This window comes from Mauremys mutica, chromosome 6 (assembly GCF_020497125.1).
Source record: "Mauremys mutica isolate MM-2020 ecotype Southern chromosome 6, ASM2049712v1, whole genome shotgun sequence".
In the NCBI taxonomy this organism is placed as follows: Eukaryota; Metazoa; Chordata; order Testudines; family Geoemydidae; genus Mauremys; species Mauremys mutica.
Window position 1 is genome coordinate 1037250 of NC_059077.1, and position 22935 is coordinate 1060184.

General features: G+C 70.5%; 2 protein-coding genes across 2 annotated transcripts; both read right to left on the bottom strand.

The window, feature by feature from the left end:
• Positions 1 to 267: 267 nt before the first annotated feature.
• Positions 268 to 4714, bottom strand: HINT2 (histidine triad nucleotide binding protein 2). Its single transcript, XM_045021526.1, has 5 exons — positions 4655 to 4714; positions 3384 to 3539; positions 1723 to 1827; positions 1293 to 1365; positions 268 to 444 (listed from the first exon to the last, which is right to left on the bottom strand). Exons 1-5 carry the CDS (start codon positions 4706 to 4708, stop codon positions 353 to 355), a joined length of 480 nt encoding a protein of 159 aa, XP_044877461.1. The 5' UTR covers positions 4709 to 4714; the 3' UTR covers positions 268 to 352.
• Positions 4715 to 6120: 1406 nt separating this feature from the next.
• Positions 6121 to 22844, bottom strand: TAF1C (TATA-box binding protein associated factor, RNA polymerase I subunit C). Its single transcript, XM_045022352.1, has 14 exons — positions 22701 to 22844; positions 21638 to 21731; positions 21185 to 21294; positions 19592 to 19687; positions 18899 to 18969; positions 16222 to 16472; positions 15558 to 15683; positions 15201 to 15318; positions 14651 to 14722; positions 13539 to 13674; positions 13306 to 13434; positions 11956 to 12133; positions 10568 to 10705; positions 6121 to 8976 (listed from the first exon to the last, which is right to left on the bottom strand). The coding sequence occupies exons 1-14, from the start codon at positions 22824 to 22826 to the stop codon at positions 7736 to 7738; spliced, it is 2886 nt and encodes a 961-aa protein (XP_044878287.1). The 5' UTR covers positions 22827 to 22844; the 3' UTR covers positions 6121 to 7735.
• Between the last annotated feature and the right edge of the window lie 91 nt (positions 22845 to 22935).

Consider the following 22935-nt stretch of genomic DNA (forward strand, 5'->3'; position numbering starts at 1 on the left):
GTCCCTCCTGTCCTCTCCCTGGCCTGGGCATCACATGCTCCCCCCTCCCCCGCCGGGCATCACATGGTCCCTCCTGTCCTCTCCCTGGCCTGGGCATCACACGCTACCTTCTCCCCTGCCCCTACTCCTCTGCCCCGGGCATCGTGTGCTCCCCTGCCCCAGCACAGCCTCTTCCTGCCAAGTGGGAGGCCGACCCCCCTGCCCGGTGTGAGCCCCTGGCAGCCGGGGGACGGGCACCGGGACAGACAGGGCAAGCAATCACATGGGCCCTCTCACAGCACTTTAATTGAGGAGCGGGTTTGCCCAGCGGGGCTGGCGCTGCGTCCGCTGCTCCCGTCTCTCCAGCTGCAGCTCAGCCCGGGGGCCAGCCCATCTGACGCCCGCCCAGCACGTGCAAGTGCAGGTGGTAGACGGACTGAGACCCCTGCTTCCCGTCGTTGATCACTGAAAGGCAGAGACACGGGGTGAGTGTGCCAGGCCCTGCAGGCAGGGTGAGTGGGGTGGGGCTGGCCTCCCCCGTGGGCAGGGCATGTGGGGTGGCACGAGAGGGCGGGGCCGGCACTGCAGGAAGGGTGGCCTGGGGCAAGTGAGGCAGGGTCATCCCCCTACAGGCGTGGCATGGTGAGAGGGCTGGGTTGGCCCCCTATGGGCGGGGCAAGTGGGGTGGGGCCAGCCCCCTGCGGGCGTGGCCTGGCGAGAGGGTGGGGGCCGGTGGGTGGCACGGGGGCTGGCCCCCTGCACGTGTGGCATGGCGAGAGGGTGGGGCCCGGCCCGCTATGGGTGGGCTGGGGCAAGTGGGGCGGGTTTGGCCTCCTATGGGCTGGGCGGGGCCAGCCCCCTGTGGGCGTGGCATGGCATGAGCATGGGGGCCGGTGGGTGGGGGTGAGTGGGGCGGGGTTTGCCCCCTGCAGGCGTGGCATGGCGAGAGGGCCGGGTTGGCCCCCTATGGGCCGGGCGAGAGGGCGGGGCCAGCCCCGCCCCCTGAGGGCAGGCCGGCCCCGCCACCCAGAGCAGGGTGCTAGGGCAGTGGTGGGGGGCACAACACGTGCTGAGGCCACAGGGCCATGGGGGGCGCAGGCAGGGCCCCAGCCCGAGCGCCATGGGGAGACGACGCTCCAGGGCAGGGACGCAGGGACGTGCTGGGGGGCACCAGTGGCTCACACACGTCTGGGGCAGGGTCCCAGCTGGGCTGGCAGCGGGCGACGCTGACGAGCGCCAGGGAAACCCCAGGGCAGGGCAGGGCAGGGCAGGGAGCCGGGCGCTCCCCAGCGCAGGGGGTCCCAGCAACTCACCCACTCGGTAGCCATCCACCAGCCCCTCCACCGTCGCCGTCTGACTGGCCACCAGCAGCAGGTGCCCCAGGAGCTGGGCGTGAGCAGAGGGGCAGGTTGAGGGGGGAAATGGGCACCCCAGGCAGCACCCCCAGCACCCCTCCCCAGGGACCTAGAGCGCCGCAGCCCTGAACCTCCCCCAGAGCACCCACCTTCACCCCCAGCCCCAGGGGGACAGCCAGGCAGGGGGCAGCCGGGCTCTGGAGGGAGGGCAGCCCCCCAAGGTCAGAGCCAGCCCGTACACCCCCCGCCCCGTGGTTCTGGTGCCAGCACCCCCTCCAGCCAGCACCTGGGGCTGTCCAGCCCCCTTCCTGTGCCCAGCCCCTCGGCTCCCCACTGGGCAGCGCTCCCCGCCCCAGGGGAAGGGGCCCTGTCCAGTGGCTCCGCTCACCTCTGCGTCCCCCGCGGCCACGCGGCTCAGCCTGGGGATGGGGCGCTTGGGGATCACCAGGAAATGCACGGGGGCCTGCGGGGCCACGTCCCGGAAGGCGAGGCACTGCGGGGAGAGCACCGTGAGCACTGCTGCCAGGGGCACCCACTGCCCACTGGGGCAAGCGCCAGCTTAGCCAGGGCTGGGACCACAGGGTCACTGCCCCCCCGACCCTTCCCCCACGGGGCCACTGACACACTCCCTGCAGGGGTCACATCACCCCCAGCCCTGCTCCGCACCCCACGGGGCTGGGCTCCATGCCAAGTGCCAGAGCGTTTGCCCTCCACACTGGGAAGCTAAACCCGGGGCTGCAGGGAAGCAAGGGGGCTGGGCCAGGGAGCTCGGGGGGGGCCCCTCTGGGAGGCGGGGGGGGCACTCACCCTTCAGCCATCACCCAGCCCAGCCAGGCTGACTTCTCCTACCTCTGGCAGCCTGTTCCCAGCAAAGGGGAGGGCCCAGTTGGAATCCCCCTGCCCTAGCCAGGGGCCGAGGGGTGAAGGGGCTGGCGGGTGCTGCCCCAGGAGCAGGGCAGGGCTCAGAGTCCCTGTGCATACAGAGGGACCTAGACAAATTAGAGGATTGGGCCAAAAGAAACCTGATGAGGTTCAACAAGGACAAGTGCAGAGTCCTGCACTTAGGACAGAAGAATCCCATGCACTGCTACAGACTAGGGACCGAATGGCTGGGCAGCAGTTCTGCAGAAAAGGACCTAGGGGTTACAGTGGACGAAAAGCTGAATATGAGTCGACAGTGTGCCCTTGTTGCCAAGAAGGCTAATGGCATTTTGGGATGTATAAGTAGGGGCATTTCCAGCAGATCGAGGGATGTGATCATTCCCCTCTATTCAGCACTGGTGAGGCCTCATCTGGAGTACTGTGTCCAGTTTTGGGCCCCACACTACAAGAAGAATGTGGAAAAATTGGAAAGAGTCCAGCGGAGGGCAACAAAAATGATTAGGGGGCTGGAGCACATGACTTATGAGGAGAGGCTGAGGGAACTGGGATTGTTTAGTCTGCAGAAGAGAAGAATGAGGGGAGATTTGATAGCTGCTTTCAACTACCTGAAAGGGGGTTCCAAAGAGGATGGATCTAGACTGTTCTCAGTGGTAGAAGATGACAGAACAAGGAGTAATGGTCTCAAGTTGCAGTGGGGGAGGTTTAGGTTGGATATTAGGAAAAACTTTTTCACTAGGAGGGTGGTGAAGCACTGGAATGGGTTACCTAGGGAGGTGGTGGAATCTCCTTCCTTAGAGGTTTTTAAGGCCCGGCTTGACAAAGCCCTGGCTGGGATGGTTTAGTTGGGTTTGGTCCTGCTTTGAGCAGGGGGTTGGACTAGACACCTCCTGAGGTCCCTTCCAACCCTGAGATTCTGTGATTCTATGGCAGAGACCTGGGCCTGCCCCTGCCTCACCCCAGGACCTGGCCTTCCGTGCCCAAGGGAGCTGTTCTCCCAGCCCCAGGCCATGGCATCCTCCCCCCTGCCCCACCCACCATGCTGGGAGCCAAGTGGCAAGGCCTCAGCAGGGTGTGCCCAGGGCAGGCAGCAACGTGCCCCTGCTCAGTGGTGGCAGGCCCGGCTGCAGGGCAGCACAGGATGTCCCTGAATGAGCCGGAGGGGGTCACCTTGTCATCTTCGTAGAGGATGTCGGCCCGGATGGTGCGGTCGATGATCTTGCTGAAGATGGTCGGGGGCCGCTGGCCTGGCCCCTCACTGGCCTCAGCTGCCCGCTGAGCCTTCTGCACCTCCCCATCCTGCCCCCCGGCAGCCACGTAGCATCTCTGGGGCGGAGGGGCACCCGCTCAGGGGCACTGCCAGGTGTACCCCCTGCCCTGCACCCCCCCGCCCTGGGCACAGCGCAGCCCCACAGGCACAGCTGGGGCGAGCCCAGCCCCCGCCTCCCAGCCTGCTCGGGCCAGCCCACAGCTAGCGAGAGGAGGCTGAAGCCAGCAGCGCAATCCCCAGGCTCTGGGCCGGGGGCTGCTCCGCACTGAGCCGGGACCAGGGTGGGGGCACGGCGGGGCCCTGCTCAGCGAGCGGCACGGAGCCGAGGGCACGTCCTGCCCAGGCCAAACCCCACGGGCCGCGGGAGAGCCGAGGGGCCGTGCCAGGCAGGCCCGGAGCTGGGCAGCGGCGAGCAGCAGCCCCCAGCGGGACCCAGCCCGGGGGAGCGGGCACGGGCCAGGGCCAGGGCTGGGTCCCCGCTCCCCGTGCAGATGCAGCCTGGCGGGGGAAGAGCTCCTGCCCCCAGCGACCTGCTGCCCCTCGCAGGGGTCACGGCGCGGCCGGAGAACCCCCGTCCCTCGCTGCGGGGAGCGGCCACACGGCAGTGCCGGAGTCGGGCCGCCGGAGCGCTGCCCTGCCCTGCCCGGGAGCCGCGGGCTCGGAGCGGCGCCTTCACCGGCTCGCTGCCCCCACGGTCACCGTGAGGTGCGGGGCTGCGGGCGCCAGGCCAATGCCCCAGGCACCAGCCTCCCCCCCAGCGGGGATAGGACCCAGGAGTCCGGCTCCCAGCCCCTCCCCCACAGCCGGGATAGGACCCAGGAGTCCGGCTCCCAGCCCCTCCCCCACAATCGGGATAGGACCCAGGAGTCCGGCTCCCCCACAGCCGGGGATAGGACCCAGGAGTCCGGCTCCCAGCCCCTCCCCCACAGCCGGGAATAGGACCCAGGAGTCCGGCTCCCAGCCCCACAGCCGGGGATAGGACCCAGGAGTCCGGCTCCCAGCCCCTCCCCCACAGCCGGGGATAGGACCCAGGAGTCCGGCTCCCAGCCCACAGCAGGAATAGGACCCAGGAGTCCGGCTCCCAGCCCCTCCCCCACAGCCGGGATAGGACCCAGGAGTCCGGCTCCCAGCCCCTCCCATAGGACCCAGGAGTCCGGGTCCCGCGCGGTACCTGCCCCCAGCGCCAGGCCGAGCCCCGAGCCCCGCGCAGCGCCGCAGCCGCCATGCTGAGCCCGCCTCCGCCGCCCTTTGGTCCGTCCAGCCCGCGGGGTGGAGCTCACTCCCCATTGGCCGCCGGCTCTGCCACTCCCCGGCCCTTAAAGGGCCCGTGTCCGCCTTCCGGACCCGGTACGGGGGGGAGGGGCCGGGGGCGGGGCCGTTCCTCAGTTTCCCAGCTGGTGCCGGTGCCGGTTCCATCCTTCCCATGAAGGCAGCGGGGACATACGTGTGTGTGCATGTACGGTACGTGTACACACGGTGCCCCAGTGTGTGTGTGTGTATACTGTACATGTGCACACGTTAGTGTGTGTGTGTGTGTGTGTGTCAAGTATCGGGGTAGCCATGTTAGTCTGATCTGTAAAAAGCAACAAAAAGCCCTGTGGCTCCTTATTAACTGTGTGTGTGTATGGTATGTGTGCACACTTTGGTGCGTGTGTGCACACACATTGGGGTGTGTGTTTGCGTATGGTACATGCAGAGAGTGTGGTGTGTGTGTACATGGTGCACAGATGCACGTGCACACATTGGTGCAGGGCTCTTTGTGCACACACATGCAGGCTCGGGCTGGTGGCCATTCCGTGTCGAACTGAAGGTTTCGGGGCTGTGTTCACACATCTCCCTGGGGCTCAGGGGCTGGAGGGTGGCTCGCAGGAGGTGGGCAGCTCCATGTGCCGCAGCCATTTGGGTCTGACCCCCTGGGGGTGTGCCCAGGGAGTGAATCACCACGGCATACAGGGGTCATGTTTGTCATGTCTCCACCTGTGGTGGTGCACCCCCAGAGCCGGTGTCACCACGCAGCCCTGGGTGCTGGGGTGGCTCTGGCAGGGCACCTAGGAGCTCACTGGGCCAGTCCCAGGGGTGGCAGCAATCACACTGGCAGGGTGGGGCCACAGCGAGGCATGCAGGAGGCGGGGACACCTTGGGGCAGCAGCAGATGTTGGTGGGGCCGTGTCTGGAAGCCCGAGAGGCCTGCAGCGCTGTGGGAAGCCAGGGAGGGCCGAGCCCCTCTGGGCTGAACATGGAGGGAGGCCGGGGGCATGTGCACTGACAGTATCTCCCCCACAATGAACATCTCAGAATTTCCAGAGCCCACCACCACCTCTCCATGTGGGGGGCACGTGGGCAGGGCAGCTTCTTCCTCGGTGCAGCCCCCAGGGACAGCTCCCATCTCCGGGCGCCAAGGAACAGCACCAGCGGGCAGAGCTGGGAACCCAGCACCCAGCAGCTGCAGATCACAACAGCCCAGCGTCCAGACCCCGGGAACAGGCGCAGCCCTGGCACTGGCAGGACATATCCCCCCAAAATACTTCCAAGAATGAAAATAAGTGGAAAGACTTTGCCCATTCAGCTCACTTCCGCCCCACCGATCGTGCACTCCACCAGCCCCATGCCCCAGCCCCTATCCTGTCTGCCAACAGGGGCCAAGTGCCCCACAGGGAAGGAACAGACCAGGGCAATTTCGAGTGATCCTCCCCTGTTCTCCAGTCCCAGCTTCCGGCAGCCAGAGGCCTAGGGACACCCGGAGCAGGGGGCTGCATCCCGGACATCCTGGCTAATAGCCATTGAGGCACCTGGCCTGCAGGGACGTTGGGTGGGTTTTGAACCCGGAGTTCCACAGGCTGGCTGGAGTTGGAGGAGGAAACACTCCCTTGTGTGTCTGAAACCCGCTGCCTGGTCCTTTGCTGGGGTGACCCCAGGCCGTGTTAGAAGGGGGAAAATATCCCGTCCCTAGTCACTGTCTCCGCACCACTCATGCTTTGACAGACCTCTCGCCTAGGCCTCTGTGCACAGCCCTGCCGCCTTCCCTTGCCGCTGGGGGCCCCGCAGCTGGGGAGCTGGCCGTGAAGCACCCCAAGCTCCGGCCAGGCCTCCTGGGCTCTCTGCTTGTCAGGGGGGGCAGGGCGGGTCCTGCCTGGCAGAGCTGGCACTTGGCACGGCTTGCTCGCCCCAGAGGGGCAGTGGAGATGAGGGGGTGGAGGAGCTCCAGTATGTGTCCATTGAACTGGGGGCCCCGCAGGGTGGGAGGGGGCTAGGACGAACCCCCCAACCCCCTCCCGGCCCAATGGACGGGGGCCAGAGCCCATCTCTCTCCAGTATCTGTCACAGAAAATCCTCAGCCCAGCGGCCCATGCAGTTCAGTCTGATGGGGCCCAGGACTCACTGCTGCTCCTGCTGCAGAGAAAGGGGCAGGAACCCCCCCGAGGGGCCCTTCCCACAGCCACTGAGGCAGGCTGAATGTACATGATGGGCGATCCAGTGGCAGTGAGTTCCGCAGGGCACATACATACTGCGTGCTGCTCAAAAGCAAGCTCGTTGCTGGTTTTCCTGTGCCCCCAGGGTCAGTTCCCCAGCCCTGTGGAAAGGGCTGGGAGCCCCCACTGCTCCTGTGACCCTAGAGGACTAGGGGGAGCAGCGCTCAGGACACAGGCACTTCACCACTCCCATTGGTGAGGTGTGTGCCAACGCCCTGCCCCAGTTACACCCACAGGCCTGGGCTCTCCGTGCCCACGCAGGACAGCCCTCTGCGCCCCGCACTGCCCCTGTGCCCAGCTCCCTTGGCATCGGTGCCAGGCCCTGCCCCAGACAAGCCCTGCAGAGGCAGCGGGGGAGTCATGCACTAGCTCGGCTCTGGCTCTCTCCTTGCTGGCAGCTGCAGTGTGGGGCTGGCTGGACACGGCAGCCGGAGCAGGGACCCTGGTGGGGAACAAGGCCCAGGCCCAGCTCGGCTTCCCACCCACCCCTGCACATGGCAGCAGCAGGCAGCAATGCCGGTGTTCCGCCCACCCTGCCTGGTGCCTGAGAAACTGCAGCAGCTGACAGCCCCCAGGCCCCACGAACCTGCTGCCACATGCTGGGGGTCAGGCCTGCTCCAGAAAACCCCGGCCGGCGGGTCCATCCCCACGGCACAGACAATGCCCAGGTGCTGCCTGTCCGTTTATTGTGTTATCTGCACCGGCCAACAGCCCCAGGGCCAGGGGGCCAGGCCATGGCTGCGCGGACGCCGCCCATCCAGACAAGGCCCCCGCGGCGGCTCTCAGAAGCCCATGCGGGGCCGTTTGCGGGGGGGCTGCGACCCTGTGGAGCGCTGGCTCTGGGAGGGGGCGCCCCAGCGCTGGCTGCCCAGGCTCGAGGTCTGGCTCGCAGGCAGCTCGGCCGGCGGCTCCGGGCAGGGCTGGGAGAAGATGGCCAGGTAGTCCCGCAGGGTTTTCCTGCGCTCCTTGGGGATGCCCCGCGAGCTCAGGGTCTGGGACGAGAGCAGCTGGGAAGAGTCCTCTGTCTCCTGGCTGCCCCAGGCCGCCTGCTCGCTGCGCTGGGAGCTGCTGGCCAGCGGGGAGGCCGGCCAGACCTGCCCAGGGGCTGGGGGCCGCTGCCCCTGTCCCGCCCTCGGTGGGGAAAGGTCCTGGCGGCACACAGGGGCCGGGGGCTGCAGCTCCTCGCAGGCCCGGCCCGGGGGCTCGCTGGGGGGCTGGCTGCAGGCGGAGAAGTCACTGAGGTCAGACTGGTAGGTGACGGAGGAGGTGAAGCTGCCAAACAGGCTGCGGCGGCTCCGTGCTTGCTTCAGGCGCCGTCTCCGGTCCCTCAGCGCGTGCAGCTTGTGGGTCCTGGTCACGCCCAGCTTCTCCTCCCACCACTCGCCCCAGCCGCCCGCCCACGACGCCGTCAGCCGCTTGCTCAGGTCGTCGGGCCAGGCCCAGGGCTCCATGGGGTGGGGCATGGCCAGGGGAGCGGGGGGCAGCCCCAGGGCCCAGGGCGCCAGGCAGGCCCGCTCCCGCATGGCGCGGCGCAGCAGCTGGCGGGCCTGGCGGTAGAGGGGGCTGTCCCCGGCCGGCTGGCTCAGCTCCCCACGGGTGAAGAGGCGCTGATGGCTGATGGTGGGGGGGGCCTGGGGCTGGCTCTGCTCTGGCAGACGGCTCCAGTCCCTGAGGAGAGCTTTCAGCCAGCAGCCATAGCGGGCAGCGGCTGCCAGGCCCACGCTGGACATGGCTTCCTCTGGGGCTGCTGCCTGCCCGGCGTCGGCGGTGCCCTCGGAGACAGTCCCTGGCAGGCGGCCGCTCTCCTCGCTGCCCGAGCCCAGGGAGGCGCCCCACGCGGGCGAGGGCTGGCCGGCCGCAGCAGGAACTGGCAGGGACGGGGGCGAGGTGGGGGCTGCCGACGACTCACTCTCTGCCGGCGGCTTGTGCAGCAGGGTTTGGTAGAACAGGTCCCCGGCCTCGGAGAGCTGGAAGACCAGCAAGGGCTCCAGTGGTCCCTGCCCGGCGGGGGCGGCCGTCACACCTGGGGGGAAACGGAGGTGAGGGGGCTGAGTGCAGTGACTGGGGACAGACCCCCTCCTGGGCCCCACACTGAGCTAGGGGAGACCCTCCCAGGCCCAGGCAGCTCCACACAGAGAACTGGAGAGACCCCCCCAGCCCACGCAGCCCCACAGAGAGCTGGGGAGACCCCCACTGGGCCCACACACACAGCCCCACCCCAGAGAGCAAGGGGAGATCCCTGTCCCACCCCTCCCAGCTGTCCGGAGCCCCCCGTCAGAGGCACAGGGACACAGGAAGGTCAGAGCCAGGGCCCCTCCCTTTGGCTGCACCCCAGCAATGGGGGCCTGGGACTGCTGGGACATGGGAGTGTGAAAGTGGGAATGTTCTGGGTGTGTCTGTGACTGCTGAGTGGGGGGCAGTGACCTGGGAAGGTGGCAGGGGAGCTGTGCTGGGACGGGCTGCACTGGGGAAGGGAGGATACCTGAGCCTGTAACCTGAGACCCCAGGAGGGGGTGTGACGAACTGGGACTGTTCTTAATGTTTCCTCTGAATACTGTGGGGGGGGCTCAGTTCCTGGCTGACCCTCTATCGCCTGGCAACTAATGGCCAGGCCCTTCCCCCCTGCAAGGGGATGCTAAACGTGGGGGAGAACAAAGAGGTCAGGTGACCTCCTGGCCCGGAAAGAGACAAAGCCCAGAGGAGGAGGGGCTGGAGGGGGTTTCAGTTGGGAGCTGGCTGGGGACGAGGAGTGAAGGGCAGACGTGGGGGTCTGGCTTACTGCCCCCCAGAATGGACCCGGCTGAGGGGTCCGGTTCGCGGTACCTACAAGCTCTGTGTTAGACCCTGTTCCTGTCATCGAATAAACCTCTGTGTTACTGGCTGGCTGAGAGTCACGTCTGACTGCGCAGTGGGGGGGCAGGACCCTGTGGCTTCCCCAGGACCCCGCCTGGGCGGACTCGCTGGGGGAAGCGCACGGAGGGGCAGAGGATGCTGAATGCTCCAAGGAGAGACCCAGGAGGTGAAGCCGTGGGAGCGTCTTGCCCTGCAGACAGGCTGCTCCGAGGGAGAGGAGGCTCCCCAAAGTCCTGCCTGGCTTTGTGGGGAGCAGTTCCAGAGCATCGCCCGGGGACCCCATGACAGCGGGTTGGAGGGGAGTTTGGGGGGCCTGCCTTGGGGAAGGGAGGATACCTGAGCATGTAACCTGAGACCCCAGGATGGGGGTTGGAGGCCAGGTGACACCTCTGCCCGGGACACTGGACAAAGGACACAAAGGCTGGGGGAGGAGCCGGGGGGAGGCTGAGTGAGAGGCTGGAGGGAGTTTCAGTTTGAAGCTGGCTGGGAAATGGAGGGGGCCCCGACGGGGCTTGGGCTTCCCAACGGGGCTGTGGCCTCCCTGGGGCCCCAGATGGACCTAACTAAAGGGGGATTCTGTTGTCTGTACCGGCAAGACCTGTCTGGGACTGTGTTCCTGTCGTCTAAATAAACCTTCTGCTTTACTGGCTGGCTGAGAGTCACGGTGAATCGCAGGAAGCCGGGGGTGCCGGGCCTAGTCTCCCCCCTACTCCGTGACAGGGGGGTTCCATGCCAGGCCACCCCCACCCCCAGTCACCTACCAGCTGCGGGCGCGGTCAGCCTCTGGTGCAGCAGGCCCTGCCAGGGGGTGGCCTGCGGGGGAAAGTGCTGCAGACTCTGGGAGATGGGATGGAGCCGCCGGGGGGGCCCTGCGAGCTGGCAGGCTGAATGGCTGCCACCTGGGCAAGAGGCGGAGTGTGAAAAGCTGTGCGGGAGCTCGGCCTCCCCAGCTCCCCCGCACGGCCCCCCCCAGCTCTGCCCCCCCAGCTCCCCCGCACGGCCCCCCCCAGCTCCGCCTCCCCCAGCTCCCCCACAGCTCTGCCCCCCCCCACAGCTCCTCCCACACTGCCCCCCCAGGTCCCCCCCAGCTCTGCCCCCCCCAGCTCCCCCGCACTGCCCCCCCCACAGCTTGGACCCACCACCCCTTCCCATAGCTCTGCCCCCCCCAGCTCTGCCCCCCCAGCTCCCCCCCAGCTCTGCCCCCCCAGCTCCCCCGCACGGCCCCCCCACAGCTTGGACCCACCACCCCTCCCCATAGCTCTGCCCTCCCAGCTTCCCCCCCCAGCTCGGACCCCCCCGCTCCCCCGCACGGCCCCCCCCCAGCTCTGCCCCCCCCAGCTCCCCCGCACGGCCCCCCCCAACTCTGCCCCCCCAGCTCCCCCACACGGCCCCCCCCAGCTCTGCCCCCCCAGCTCCTCCCGCACTGCCCCCCCAGCTCTGCCCCCCCAGCTCTGCCCTCCCCCACAGCTCCTCCCACACTGCCCCCCCAGGTCCCCCACAGCTCTGCCCCCCCCAGCTCCTCCCGCACTGCCCCCCCAGCTCTCCCGCACGGCCCCCCCACAGCTTGGACCCACCACCCCTCCCCATAGCTCTGCCCTCCCAGCTTCCCCCCACAGCTCGGACCCCCCAGCTCCCCTCGCGCTGCCCCACCAGCTCTGACCCCACAGCCCCAGCCCAGCCCTCCCCACACCTGTAACTCAGCCCCTCGACAGAGCCCCGTGGAGCGGGAGGGGCACCCCGGTTCTGGGGAACCCCCATGCTGACGTGCACACACTCCAGAGACCCCTCTAAACCAGAGGTCCCAAAACTTTTCAGGGGCACACCCTCCCCCCTGCCGGAGCCAGGAATGGGGCTGGGTTCCCAGGGAGGGGGGCTGTAGACAGGGGTAAGGGGGCCAAGGCTGGGGTTGCAGCTGGGGGTGGGACAGGGTGGCGTTCCTTCCCTCCCCCCCCACAGGGGCTGGCCTGGGCTTGCTGGGCCCTCCTGAGCGTTCCTCTGCGACCTCCTAGGGGGCACGCCCCAGTTTGGTGACCCCTCCCTGCCGGAAACGGGCCCCCCCCTGCAGCCAGGGACTGCAGCAGAAGCAGCTCCCAGCCCCCCACACCCCCATGTACCAGAGCAGCCCCCCCCACCCCCCGCCCCCACTCACCCGTGTACTGCAGCAGCAGCAGCTCCTGCGTGCGGTGGGCGCCCAGCAGCACCTTGTGGCTGGTCTCCTGGGAGCGGCCCGGGGTGAGATGGGCAAAGACGGGCGGGGCCTCCAGCATGTGCTCCCAGCGCAGCATCGGCACCAGGGGGAAGCGCTCGTCCAGCACGTACACCGAGAACTGGGGCAGGGCACCGGGAAGGGGGGGGGGTGTTAGTGAGAGCGTCCCAGAGAGCCCCCGGGCTGCTCCCCTCCCCCGCCTGTAACCGGGGGGGGATAGTGAGAGCGTCCCAGAGAGCCCCCGGGCTGCTCCCCCCCTGCCTGTAACCGGGAGGGGCAGGGAACCGGGGGGGGGGGTCAGTGAGAGCGTCCCAGAGAGCACCCGGGCTGCTCCCCCCGCCTGTAACCGGGGGGGATAGTGAGAGCGTCCCAGAGAGCCCCCGGGCTGCTCCCCTCCCCTGCCTGTAACCGGGGGGGATAGTGAGAGCGTCCCAGAGAGCCCCCGGGCTGCTCCCCCCCGCCTGTAACCGGGGGGGATAGTGAGAGCGTCCCAGAGAGCCCCCGGGCTGCTCCCCTCCTGCCTGTAACTGGGGGGGGCAGGGAACCGGGGGGGGGGTCAGTGAGAGCGTCCCAGAGAGCCCCCGGGCTGCTCCCCCCCTGCCTGTAACCGGGGGGGATAGTGAGAGCGTCCCAGAGAGCCCCCGGGCTGCTCCCCCCCTGCCTGTAACCGGGGGGGCAGGGCACCGGGGGGGGGTTAGTGAGAGCGTCCCAGAGAGCCCCCGGGCTGCTCCCCCCCGCCTGTAACCGGGGGGGATAGTGAGAGCGTCCCAGAGAGCCCCCGGGCTGCTCCCCTCCCCTGCCTGTAACTGGGGGGGGTGGGGGGAAGGGCACCGGGGGGGGGGTTAGTGAGAGCGTCCCAGAGAGCCCCCGGGCTGCTCCCCCCCCGCCTGTAACCGGGGGGGGCAGGGCACCGGGGGGGGGTTAGTGAGAGCGTCCCAGAGAGCCCCCGGGCTGCTCCCCCCCGCCTGTAACCGGGGGGGATAGTGAGAGCGTCCCAGAGAGCCCCCGGGCTGCTCCCCTCCCCTGCCTGGAACCGGGGGGGCAGGGAACCGGGGGGTGGGGGTTAGTGAGAGTGTCCCAGAGAGCCCCCGGGCTGCTCCCCCCTGCCTGTAACCGGGGGGGCAGGGAACCGGGGGGGGGTTAGTGAGAACATCCCAGAGAGCCCCCGGGCTGCTCCCCTCCCCTCCCCCAAGCCGCAGGTCGGCCCGGGCTCTGCAGGGTCAGCCTGGCTGCCTCGCCTCCCCCGGCGCGGAGGGGCTGGAGCGTCGCCCACCCAGCGGCCCCGGCACTCACCTGCGTGGCGACGAGGTGCTGGCAGGGGTGGGCCCTGCCCAGGTACATGGGTAGCATCACTCGCTCTCCTCTCTGGCACTCGGCTTCTCCTCCCACCTTGAACAGATCAAACGGGCGACTGGCGGGAGCCTGGAGCGGAAAAGACCAGGGCGCGTGAGCACCAAGGGAGGGAGGCCCCCTGCCCCCCGTGAGCCCCAGTTCCCTCCCCGCTCGCTGCACCCGGGCAGCCTCACCCGCACGTCGAGGCACTGCAGGCCAGTGCGGTCGGCACAGCTCAGCACCCGCGGGTGGGAGGTGAACTCGCTCCAGCGCCATGGCGAGGCCTCTCGGAAGAACGCCGTCTCGGGGTCCTGGCGCAGTCGCTGCAGCCTGGGGGGACAGGAATCTCCAGTGGGCCGGCACTGGGGGTGGGGAGACACTGCTGGGCCAGCCCACGGGCGGGGGGTGACGGAGTGGGAATGTTCTGGGTGGGTCTGTGACTGCTGAGTGGGGAGCAGTGACCTGGGAAGGTTGCAGGGGAGCTGTGCTGGGACGGGCTGCACTGGGGAAGGGAGGATACCTGAGCCTGTAACCTGAGACCCCAGGAGGGGGGTTGGAGGCCAGGTGACACCTCTGGACACAAAGGCTGGGGGAGGAGCCGGGGGAGAGGCTGGAGGGGGTTTCAGTTTGGGGCTGGCTGGGGACGGGAAGTGAGGGCAGACGTGGGGGGTCTGGCTCACTGCCCCCCAGAATGGACCCGGCCGAGGGGTCCGGTTCTCTGTACCTACAAGCTCTGTGTTAGACCCTGTTCCTGTCATCGAATAAACCTCTGTGTTACTGGCTGGCTGAGAGTCACGTCTGACTGCGCAGTGGGGGGGCAGGACCCTGTGGCTTCCCCAGGACCCCGCCTGGGCGGACTCGCTGGGGGAAGCGCACAGAGGGGCAGAGGATGCTGAATGCTCCAAGGAGAGACCCAGGAGGTGAAGCCGTGGGAGCTTCTTGCCCTGCAGACAGGCTGCTCCAAGGGAGAGGAGGCTCCCCAGAGTCCTGCCTGGCTTTGTGGGGAGCAGTTCCAGAGCAGCGCCCGGGGACTCGGTGACGGGGGCGGGATGCTCAGGATTCAGGGGTCACTGTCTGGGCCGGCGTGGGGGGGAGGGGAGGACAGGACACTGGGCAGCACCTCACCTGGGCGGGGGACAATGCAGGGCATGGTGCCCCCTGCCTGGGCCAGTCCCTGGCTGTTTGCGGGGGGAGGGGGACATGCACCAGGCTTCATAGTGGTTAGGAAAAGCCACAGCCACCCCCCACCCAGGAGCACCCACCCTCACTCACGCATGCTCTGGGATCCCCCGGTGCCCCCCCTTACCCAGTCTCGACGTTCCAGAGGTACACGGCCCCGCTGAGGGTGCAGACCGACAGCTCCCCGGGGAGGTGGGGGCTGCGGGAAGGGCAGAGCATCAGCGCAGGGCACAGGACCGACAGGCCCAGCAAACCCGGTTTAAAGGCTCATTGCTGTGCCAGGCCCGACAAACTCACTCCGCCTACCACGCTGTGCCCGTGGTGGGCGGGACGGACCGGCAGCGCAGCGCAGCGCACCCGCGGTACACGGCCGTGAGTCGTGTGCACTGGTGGTCCCTGAGCCCAGCCTGGACCAGGGCAGGGAGCTCCGGGCGGTGGGGGGACACGACCCCAGCGGAGGGGAAGCGAGCACCAGCCTCGGGCGCGGAGTGGCTGACCTGGCGTGGCCGAGGAAGGCAGACGGCCCCTTTCTTCCCCTACACCACAGAAGCAACCGGACGGGGCCTTCTGCATTCCCAGGGCCAGCTCCCGCCCAGGGCAGGGGGTGGTGAGGTGTCCCCCACTCCAGGGCCCACAGGGAGCATCGCTCCTCCAGCCGGGCCAGCCCAGGCACGTACCTGACGGTGAGGCAGGAGGCGGGCGCGTCGGTGCGAATGACCTGGAGCGGGACAGGGGCGGCGCCGGTCTGGAGCCGCCAGGCACCACAGTGATGATCCGAGCGAACGCCGACGAGGGCTGCACGTGGGGAGGAGACGCCGCGGTAAGCCCAGGGGGCCATGGCTGCTGACCGGGGCCGGCCCACAGGGCACGGGAGCCCCGGGACAGGAGCAGGTGGGCCCAGCGCCTCCGCCCGCTCCCCATGGGAGGCTGTTCCCTGCCCCGTGCACCCAGGCTCTCAGCCCTCCTCCAGGACCACACGCAGCCGGTGGCAGAGCCAGGAGCAGAGCCTGGCACCTCCCCGGGGCCCCACTCACCTTCCCCGGCCACCTGCGCGGCAGCCACCTGGCGGACCCGGCCACTGAGCTCGAACTGCGCCGGGCGGCCGTGGGCGCGGGGCTGCAGGGCACCGGCCACCTGCTCCAGAGCCACCTCCTGGAAACCTAGCACCGTGTCAAGGGCCACGCACCGCCTGCAGGGCCATGGCCGGCCCCACGCCAGAGGGTCAGCCCCAGCCCGGGGACAACCGCCAGCCCCCGGCCCGGCAAACCTCCCTGCCCAGCCCAGCCCAGCCCCAGCCCGGGGACAACCGCCAGCCCCCGGCCCGGCAAACCTCCCTGTCCAGCCCCCAGCCCGGCAAACATCCCTGCCCAGCCCCCGGCCTGGCAAACCTCCCAGCCCAGCCCCCAGCCCCCGGCCCCAGCCCAGGGACAACCGCCAGCCCCCCAGCCCAACGAGCCCCCCGTGCCAGCCCCCAGCCTCCCCAGAGGCCCCAGCAATGGGGCCGAGCCGTGCCCACCCCATCACCAGTGACAGATCAGCCAGGTCCCGGGCATCAACCCCCCCATCCCTGGGGTGCAACAGGGACTTGATGCCCCCAGCAATGAGCTCTGCCTCCCCCGCCCACCCCCCCAGGCTGGGGCCACGCTCAGCAATGCCCTGCACCAGCACCGCCAGCCCAGCCTGCCTGCAGTAGGATACAGAGGAGGTTCATGGCCTCCCCGCCTGGGTAGACCAGGCAGCCTCTGGGGGCAGGAGCCACGTCGTCGGTGGGGAGCCAGGCCAGGGCCCCCCCCGTCGGGGCGTCGTCGAACAGCAGCTTCGCGCACTGCAGCGCCAGCTCCTCGTGGATGCACTCGGCCAGCAGGCCCAGGGGCACCTCGAACAGCCAGTCCCGGGACAGGCAGGAGAACCGGCGCAGCCGCGGGCTGGGCTGGAGCTGGGGGCAGTGACTGCGGGGACAGCCGGGCATCGGGGACAGCTCAGCCCTGCCCCTCCCCAGCCCCCAGCCAGCCGGGCATCGGGGGCAGCTCAGCCCTGCCCCTCCCCAGCCAGCCCCCAGCCAGCCGGGCATCGGGGGCAGCTCAGCCCTGCCCCTCCCCGGCCCCCAGCCAGCCGGGCATCGGACACAGCTCAGCCCTGGCCCTCCCCAGCCAGCCCCCAGCCAGCCGGGCATCGGGGACAGCTCAGCCCTGCCCCTGCCCAGCCAGCCCCCAGCCAGCCGGGCATCGGGGGCAGCTCAGCCCTGCCCCTCCCCAGCCAGCCCCCAGCCAGCCAGGCATCGGGGGCAGCTCAGCCCTGCCCCTCCCCGGCCCCCAGCCAGCCGGGCATCGGGGACAGCTCAGCCCTGCCCCTCCCCAGCCCCCAGCCAGCCGGGCATTGGGGACAGCTCAGCCCTGCCCCTGCCCAGCCCCCAGCCAGCCGGGCATCGGGGACAGCTCAGCCCTGCCCCTCCCCAGCCAGCCCCCAGCCAGCCGGGCATCGGGGACAGCTCAGCCCTGCCCCTCCCCAGCCAGCCCCCAGCCAGCCGGGCATCGGGGACAGCTCAGCCCTGCCCCTGCCCGGCCCCCAGCCAGCCGGGCATCGGGGGCAGCTCAGCCCTGCCCCTCCCCAGCCCCCAGCCAGCCGGGCATCGGGGGCAGCTCAGCCTGGCCCCTCCCCAGCCCCCAGCCAGCCGGGCATCGGGGGCAGCTCAGCCCGGCCCCTCCCCAGCCCCCAGCCAGCCGGGCATCGGGGTCAGCTCAGCCTGGCCCCTCCCCAGCCCCCAGCCAGCCGGGCATCGGGGACAGCTCAGCCCTGCCCCTCCCCAGCCAGCCCCCAGCCAGCCGGGCATCGGGGGCAGCTCAGCCCTGCCCCTCCCCAGCCAGCCCCCAGCCAGCCAGGCATCGGGGACAGCTCAGCCCTCCCCCTCCCCAGCCCCCAGCCAGCCGGGCATCGGGGGCAGCTCAGCCTGGCCCCTCCCCAGCCAGCCCCCAGCCAGCCGGGCATCGGGGGCAGCTCAGCCCTGCCCCTGCCCAGCCAGCCCCCAGCCAGCCGGGCATCGGGGGCAGCTCAGCCCTGCCCCTCCCCAGCCAGCCCCCAGCCAGCCGGGCATCGGGGACAGCTCAGCCCTGCCCCTCCCCGGCCCCCAGCCAGCCGGGCATCGGGGACAGCTCAGCCCTGCCCCGCCCCGGCCCCCAGCCAGCCGGGCATCGGGGGCAGCTCAGCCCTGCCCCTCCCCGGCCCCCAGCCAGCCGGGCATCGGGGACAGCTCAGCCCTGCCCCTCCCCGGCCCCCAGCCAGCCGGGCATCGGGGGCAGCTCAGCCCTGCCCCTGCCCAGCCCCCAGCCAGCCGGGCATCGGGGGCAGCTCAGCCCTGCCCCTCCCCAGCCCCCAGCCAGCCGGGCATCGGGGACAGCTCAGCCCTGCCCCTCCCCGGCCCCCAGCCAGCCGGGCATCGGGGGCAGCTCAGCCCTGCCCCTCCCCAGCCCCCAGCCAGCCGGGCATCGGGGGCAGCTCAGCCCTGCCCCTCCCCGGCCCCCAGCCAGCCGGGCATCGGGGGCAGCTCAGCCCTGCCCCTCCCCGGCCCCCAGCCAGCCGGGCATCGGGGGCAGCTCAGCCCTGCCCCTGCCCAGCCCCCAGCCAGCCGGGCATCGGGGGCAGCTCAGCCCTGCCCCTGCCCAGCCCCCAGCCAGCCGGGCATCGGGGGCAGCTCAGCCCTGCCCCTCCCCAGCCCCCAGCCAGCCGGGCATCGGGGGCAGCTCAGCCCTGCCCCTCCCCGGCCCCCAGCCAGCCGGGCATCGGGGGCAGCTCAGCCCTGCCCCTCCCCAGCCCCCAGCCAGCCGGGCATCGGGGGCAGCTCAGCCCTGCCCCTGCCCAGCCCCCAGCCCCCAGCCAGCCGGGCATCGGGGGCAGCTCAGCCCTGCCCCTGTGCAGCCCCCAGCCAGCCGGGAGGCTGCTGCTACCTAGGACAGACGTGCAGGGAGGGGCCCCTGAACACTCCTCCCCAGTGCCACGACCTGACCCTATCCCCTGACTGCTGGGCCCAGCCCGCAGCCCCCCCGCCCACACTGTGTAACAGACAATCGGCCCCCACTGGGGCTGGGCACCGGAGGCAGGGGACGTCTAGGCCCTGGGAACAGCCCCCGGCCTCTCCCCAGCTCCCCCCGCAGTCCAGCCTTGCTGTGGGGCCGCCCCAGCCGCCGAGGGCCAGGCAGGAGCCGGGGGAGCACCATTCAGAGCCGTGCTGGCCGGGGACGCTGGCACGCAGGGTCTGTGCTGTCCATGACCAACGCACACGGTGCCTGGAGGCTGAGCCCGGCTCTGCACCCCTTGCCCACCGGCCGTGCCCACGGCCCCCTGAGCGGAGGGGCGAGCGCAGTGCCTGGGCCCCACTCACCGCCTGCCCTCCCTCCGGCCAAGCTCCTGGACCAGGGTCTTCACTGAGATGGTGTTTTCCCGCGCCTTGCTCTGCCGGGAGGAAGGGCACAGGCCGAGGTCAGGGCACACGCGCCGGGGGAGGGGTACCAGGGCACTGGGGGGCACACGCGCTGGGGGAAAAGGAATGAGAGCACGGGAGGGTGGAGGGCAAACAAGGCGAGGGAGGGGAAAGAGGGTGCTGGGGCGGGCGCAGGGCACACCAGGTGGCGCAGGGCAGGTGGGCCTGCTGGGGCGGGCGCAGGGCACACGGGGTGGGGCAGGGAAGGTGGGCCTGCTGGGGCGGGCACACGGGGTGGGGCAGGGCAGGTGGGCCTGCTGGGGCGGGCGCAGGGCACACGGGGGGGCGCCGGGCACACATGCCAGCAGGAGCCCTGCCTGCTGTGCTGACCGTACTGCCCCACTGTCTCCTGGGCTCATCTGTGAGTGAGCCCCAGGGGGAGTGGGGGAGGGGGGGCAGCGCCTTTGTTCTGCGTCTGCGCAGCGCCCAGTGCAGTGGGTCCCCTGGGTGTGTGGGGGGGAGGGGGCTATTCCCACAGCTGGGGGCAGGGGCCAGGAGTCGCGGTGGCTCCCCATGCAGCAGACGCAGCGCGGCGGGTGCCGCCCCATCCCGTCTCTGGGTCAGGCACAGAGGAGCCCGGCGAGGGATGCTCACCCGCAGCCGCGCCTCCCCCAGGTAGAAGTTCTCCTGAAGAAGCCGCCCCATGGCGCCGAAGGCCTCCTCAGGGTGATCCAGGAAGAAACGAGCCAGCTGCCGGGGAGAGAGGCAGGGTCAGTGTGACAGGCCTGGCCTGGGGGGACCACGTTTCATCCCTGGCTCAGCCAGCTCCCCGCGGGACCTTGGCCCCCTCCCTGGGCGCCGCAGCACGTGGGTACGGAGCCGGGCAGAGCACGGCTGACCCGACCCGGGGGCTGGGAGCTGAAGCCAGACAAGCTCAGCCTGGCGATAGGGCGTCAGCATCTAATGACGAGGAGATTAAGCAGAGCGAGTGACGGGCCGGGGGATTCTCCACCGCCAGCCAGTTGCACATCCAGACGGGCTGGTTTCCTAGCAGCTCCGCTCGCGCTCAGCCGGGGATTCCTGGGGGGCAGGGCTCAGCCTAGCTGGCCCCAGTGACCCCTCTGGCCTTGGCATCTACGAGAGCCTTGCCCTGCCCTGCCCCACCAGCGGGGGGCGCTACGGGAACAGCCGGGAGGCTTGGACACCGGCGTACCAAGGTCAATGGGGACGGGGAAGCTCCCAACCCAGCCCCACTAGGGACGTGCTGCGCGGAGGGGACCGGGCCCAGCAATGGGGCCAGTCTGTGGAGCAGTGCATGCTGGGCCCACGTGACGCTGGTCTGACCCCTGTGCCTGCACAGCGGGGTTAAAGCGGCTCCCAGGCAGAGCAGGGGCCGTGGGGGCGTCTCACTGGAGGATCAGACAGGGGAGCGCCAGGGGCCGGGACCGTCACACCTGGAAACCAACCACCCAGGAGAGAGCGGTTTTCCCCACAGCCCGGGCAGGAGGGCAAAGGGGGACGGTGCCAGGGCCAGTGGAGAGACAGCTCTCACCCAGGGCAGGCGGACAGGGATCCTACAGTTGGCGGGGTGGGGGCCTGACGGGGGCCGGACTGAGCTGTCTTCACCTTTGCCTCCCTGGGCTGCCCTACGAACCTCCAGGGCCGGGCTCCAGGCGCCTGACAACCCTGCTCGGCTGGAAGGGCTGGGCACCAGCTGGGGCGTCGGTCCCTGCGTCCGGAAGCCTGGCTCAGTGGGACTCACGGGCAGGAGGCTGGAGCCCAGGGGCTCCGGCTCCAGGCCGTGCAGCCGACCCTAGAGGAAGAGCGGCCCCCGGGGGGGTCTGGCCCACAGAAGGGATCCTCCTAGACCCTGTTCACAAGCTGGGGCTCAGCACAGGCCCTGCGGAGACGTCACTGACAGAGGCAGCGCCCTGGAGCGCCCGGCTGGGCAGAGCTGGAGCCTGGGCCCTGCCATGGATTCCTCGGGCTCCAGCCGCTGGGCTGTGGTGGGGAAGGGCCTGAGGAGCCACCGCCTCTCGCTCTGCCCCACGCCCACGGGGCGCTCCCGGATGCCCTCTCTGTGGTGAGAGGTGCCTTGGATCACAGCCCCCGGGGCTGCTCCCCGCCTGAGCCCCGCACCCCTGGAGCCCACCCATCGGGCAGGGCCTGTCAGGAGCTGCCGGGCAGGGCCACGGGGAGCAGGGACGGCAGGGAGACCCCTCAGCACGCCGCCGCCTGCGGGATTACCTGCCCCGTGAAGTCCAGAGCAGCCCCCCCCGTTTTGCTGGCCTGGTGCTTCCTTTGAATCTGCCCCACGTAGAGGATGTCGTGGGGCGTCAGCGTGGGGACACGGCAGCCTGCGGGAGAGAAGAGCAGGGCCAGGCGGTTAGCACAGCGCGCAAGGGAACACATCCCATCCCAGCCTGGGGTGCGAGGGGGCGGGCCAGGCACACGCCCCCCATCGGGTGGGGTGGGGGCAGTGCTACCCTGCCCCCGCCCATGCATGAGCAGCTCTGCCAGCCCCCAGGGGGTTACGAGGAGGAAGAGATCAGGGGCCCCATGACACAGGCCCCCTCCCACCCCACACAGACACTAATTCACAAATGGCTCCCGAGGTGCCAGGCTCAGGGCCAGCCAGGCCCCTCCCTGGTAGGGCCCCCAACCCCCCCCCACTCGGGGCCTGGCCGGGGGGGCTCTCACTCGCATTGGGGGGCAGGAACGGCACCGCACACGCCTCGGCAGGGGACCAGCTCTCGCCCTTCTTCCTGCGAAGTGGAATAAACTTCTCCTGGGGCTGAGGGGCACAACACAGACAGGTTAATGCAGCCCCCCCGGCCTGCACGACGCACCCCGACTTCCCCCGCCACAGCCCGGCCAAGGCAGCTCCACCCCGACCCACAGCTGGGATCCCCCCCAGCTCTGCCGGTGCCCCTCACTCCTGACCCGCAGCCCCCCAGCCCAGCCCTGCCCTGCCCCCCCGCTCTGCCGGTGCCCCTCACTCCCGACCCGCAGCCCCCCAGCCCAGCCCTGCCCCCCAGCTCTGCCGGTGCCCCTCACTGCCGACCCGCAGCCCCCCAGCCCAGCCCTGCCCCCCAGCTCTGCCGGTGCCCCTCACTCCTGACCCGCAGCCCCCCAGCCCAGCCCTGCCGGTGCCCCTCACTCCCGACCTGCAGCCCCCCAGCCCAGCCCTGCCCCCCAGCTCTGCCGGTGCCCCTCACTCCCGACCTGCAGGGCCCCCTCCCCCAGCCCTGCCGGTGCCCCTCACTCCCGACCCGCAGCCCCCACAGTCCAGCCCTGCCCCCCCGCTCTGCCGGTGCCCCTCACTCCCGACCTGCAGCCCCCCCTAGCCCAGCCCTGCCGGTGCCCCTCACTCCCGACCCGCAGCCCCCACAGTCCAGCCCTGCCCCCCCGCTCTGCCGGTGCCCCTCTCTCCTGACCCGCAGCCCCCCAGCTCAGCTCTGCCCCCCCCGTCGCAGCCGGTTCCCCCCACTCCCGACCGGCAGCCCCCCAGCCCAGCTCTGCCGGTGCCCCTCACTCCCGACCCGCAGCCCCCACAGTCCAGCCCTGCCCCCCCGCTCTGCCGGTGCCCCTCTCTCCTGACCCGCAGCCCCCCAGCTCAGCTCTGCCCCCCCCGGCCCTGCCGGTGCCCCTCACTCCCGACCTGCAGCCCCCCAGCCCAGCCCTGCCCCCCCGCTCTGCCGCTGCCCCTCACTCCCGACCCCCCCGCCCGGCTCCGGGGGACGCGGGTCCGACCCCCCCGCACCTGGCCCGCGCCGGGCCCCTGCACCGGGCCGCAGCCCCCCCAGCCCGCGAGCGGGGCGGGGCCGGGCAGGTCGCGGGGGGGGCCGGCGCTGCAGAAGGCGGGAAACAGGGACCCCGGGAACTCCATGGGCGGGGCCCGATCCCGCCGGGAAGTATCAGGGGGCGGGGCGCCGCAGAGCCCCGCCCCGCCCCGCGGCTCCACCAATCAGCGCCCGGCGGGGACCATAGAGCGGCGG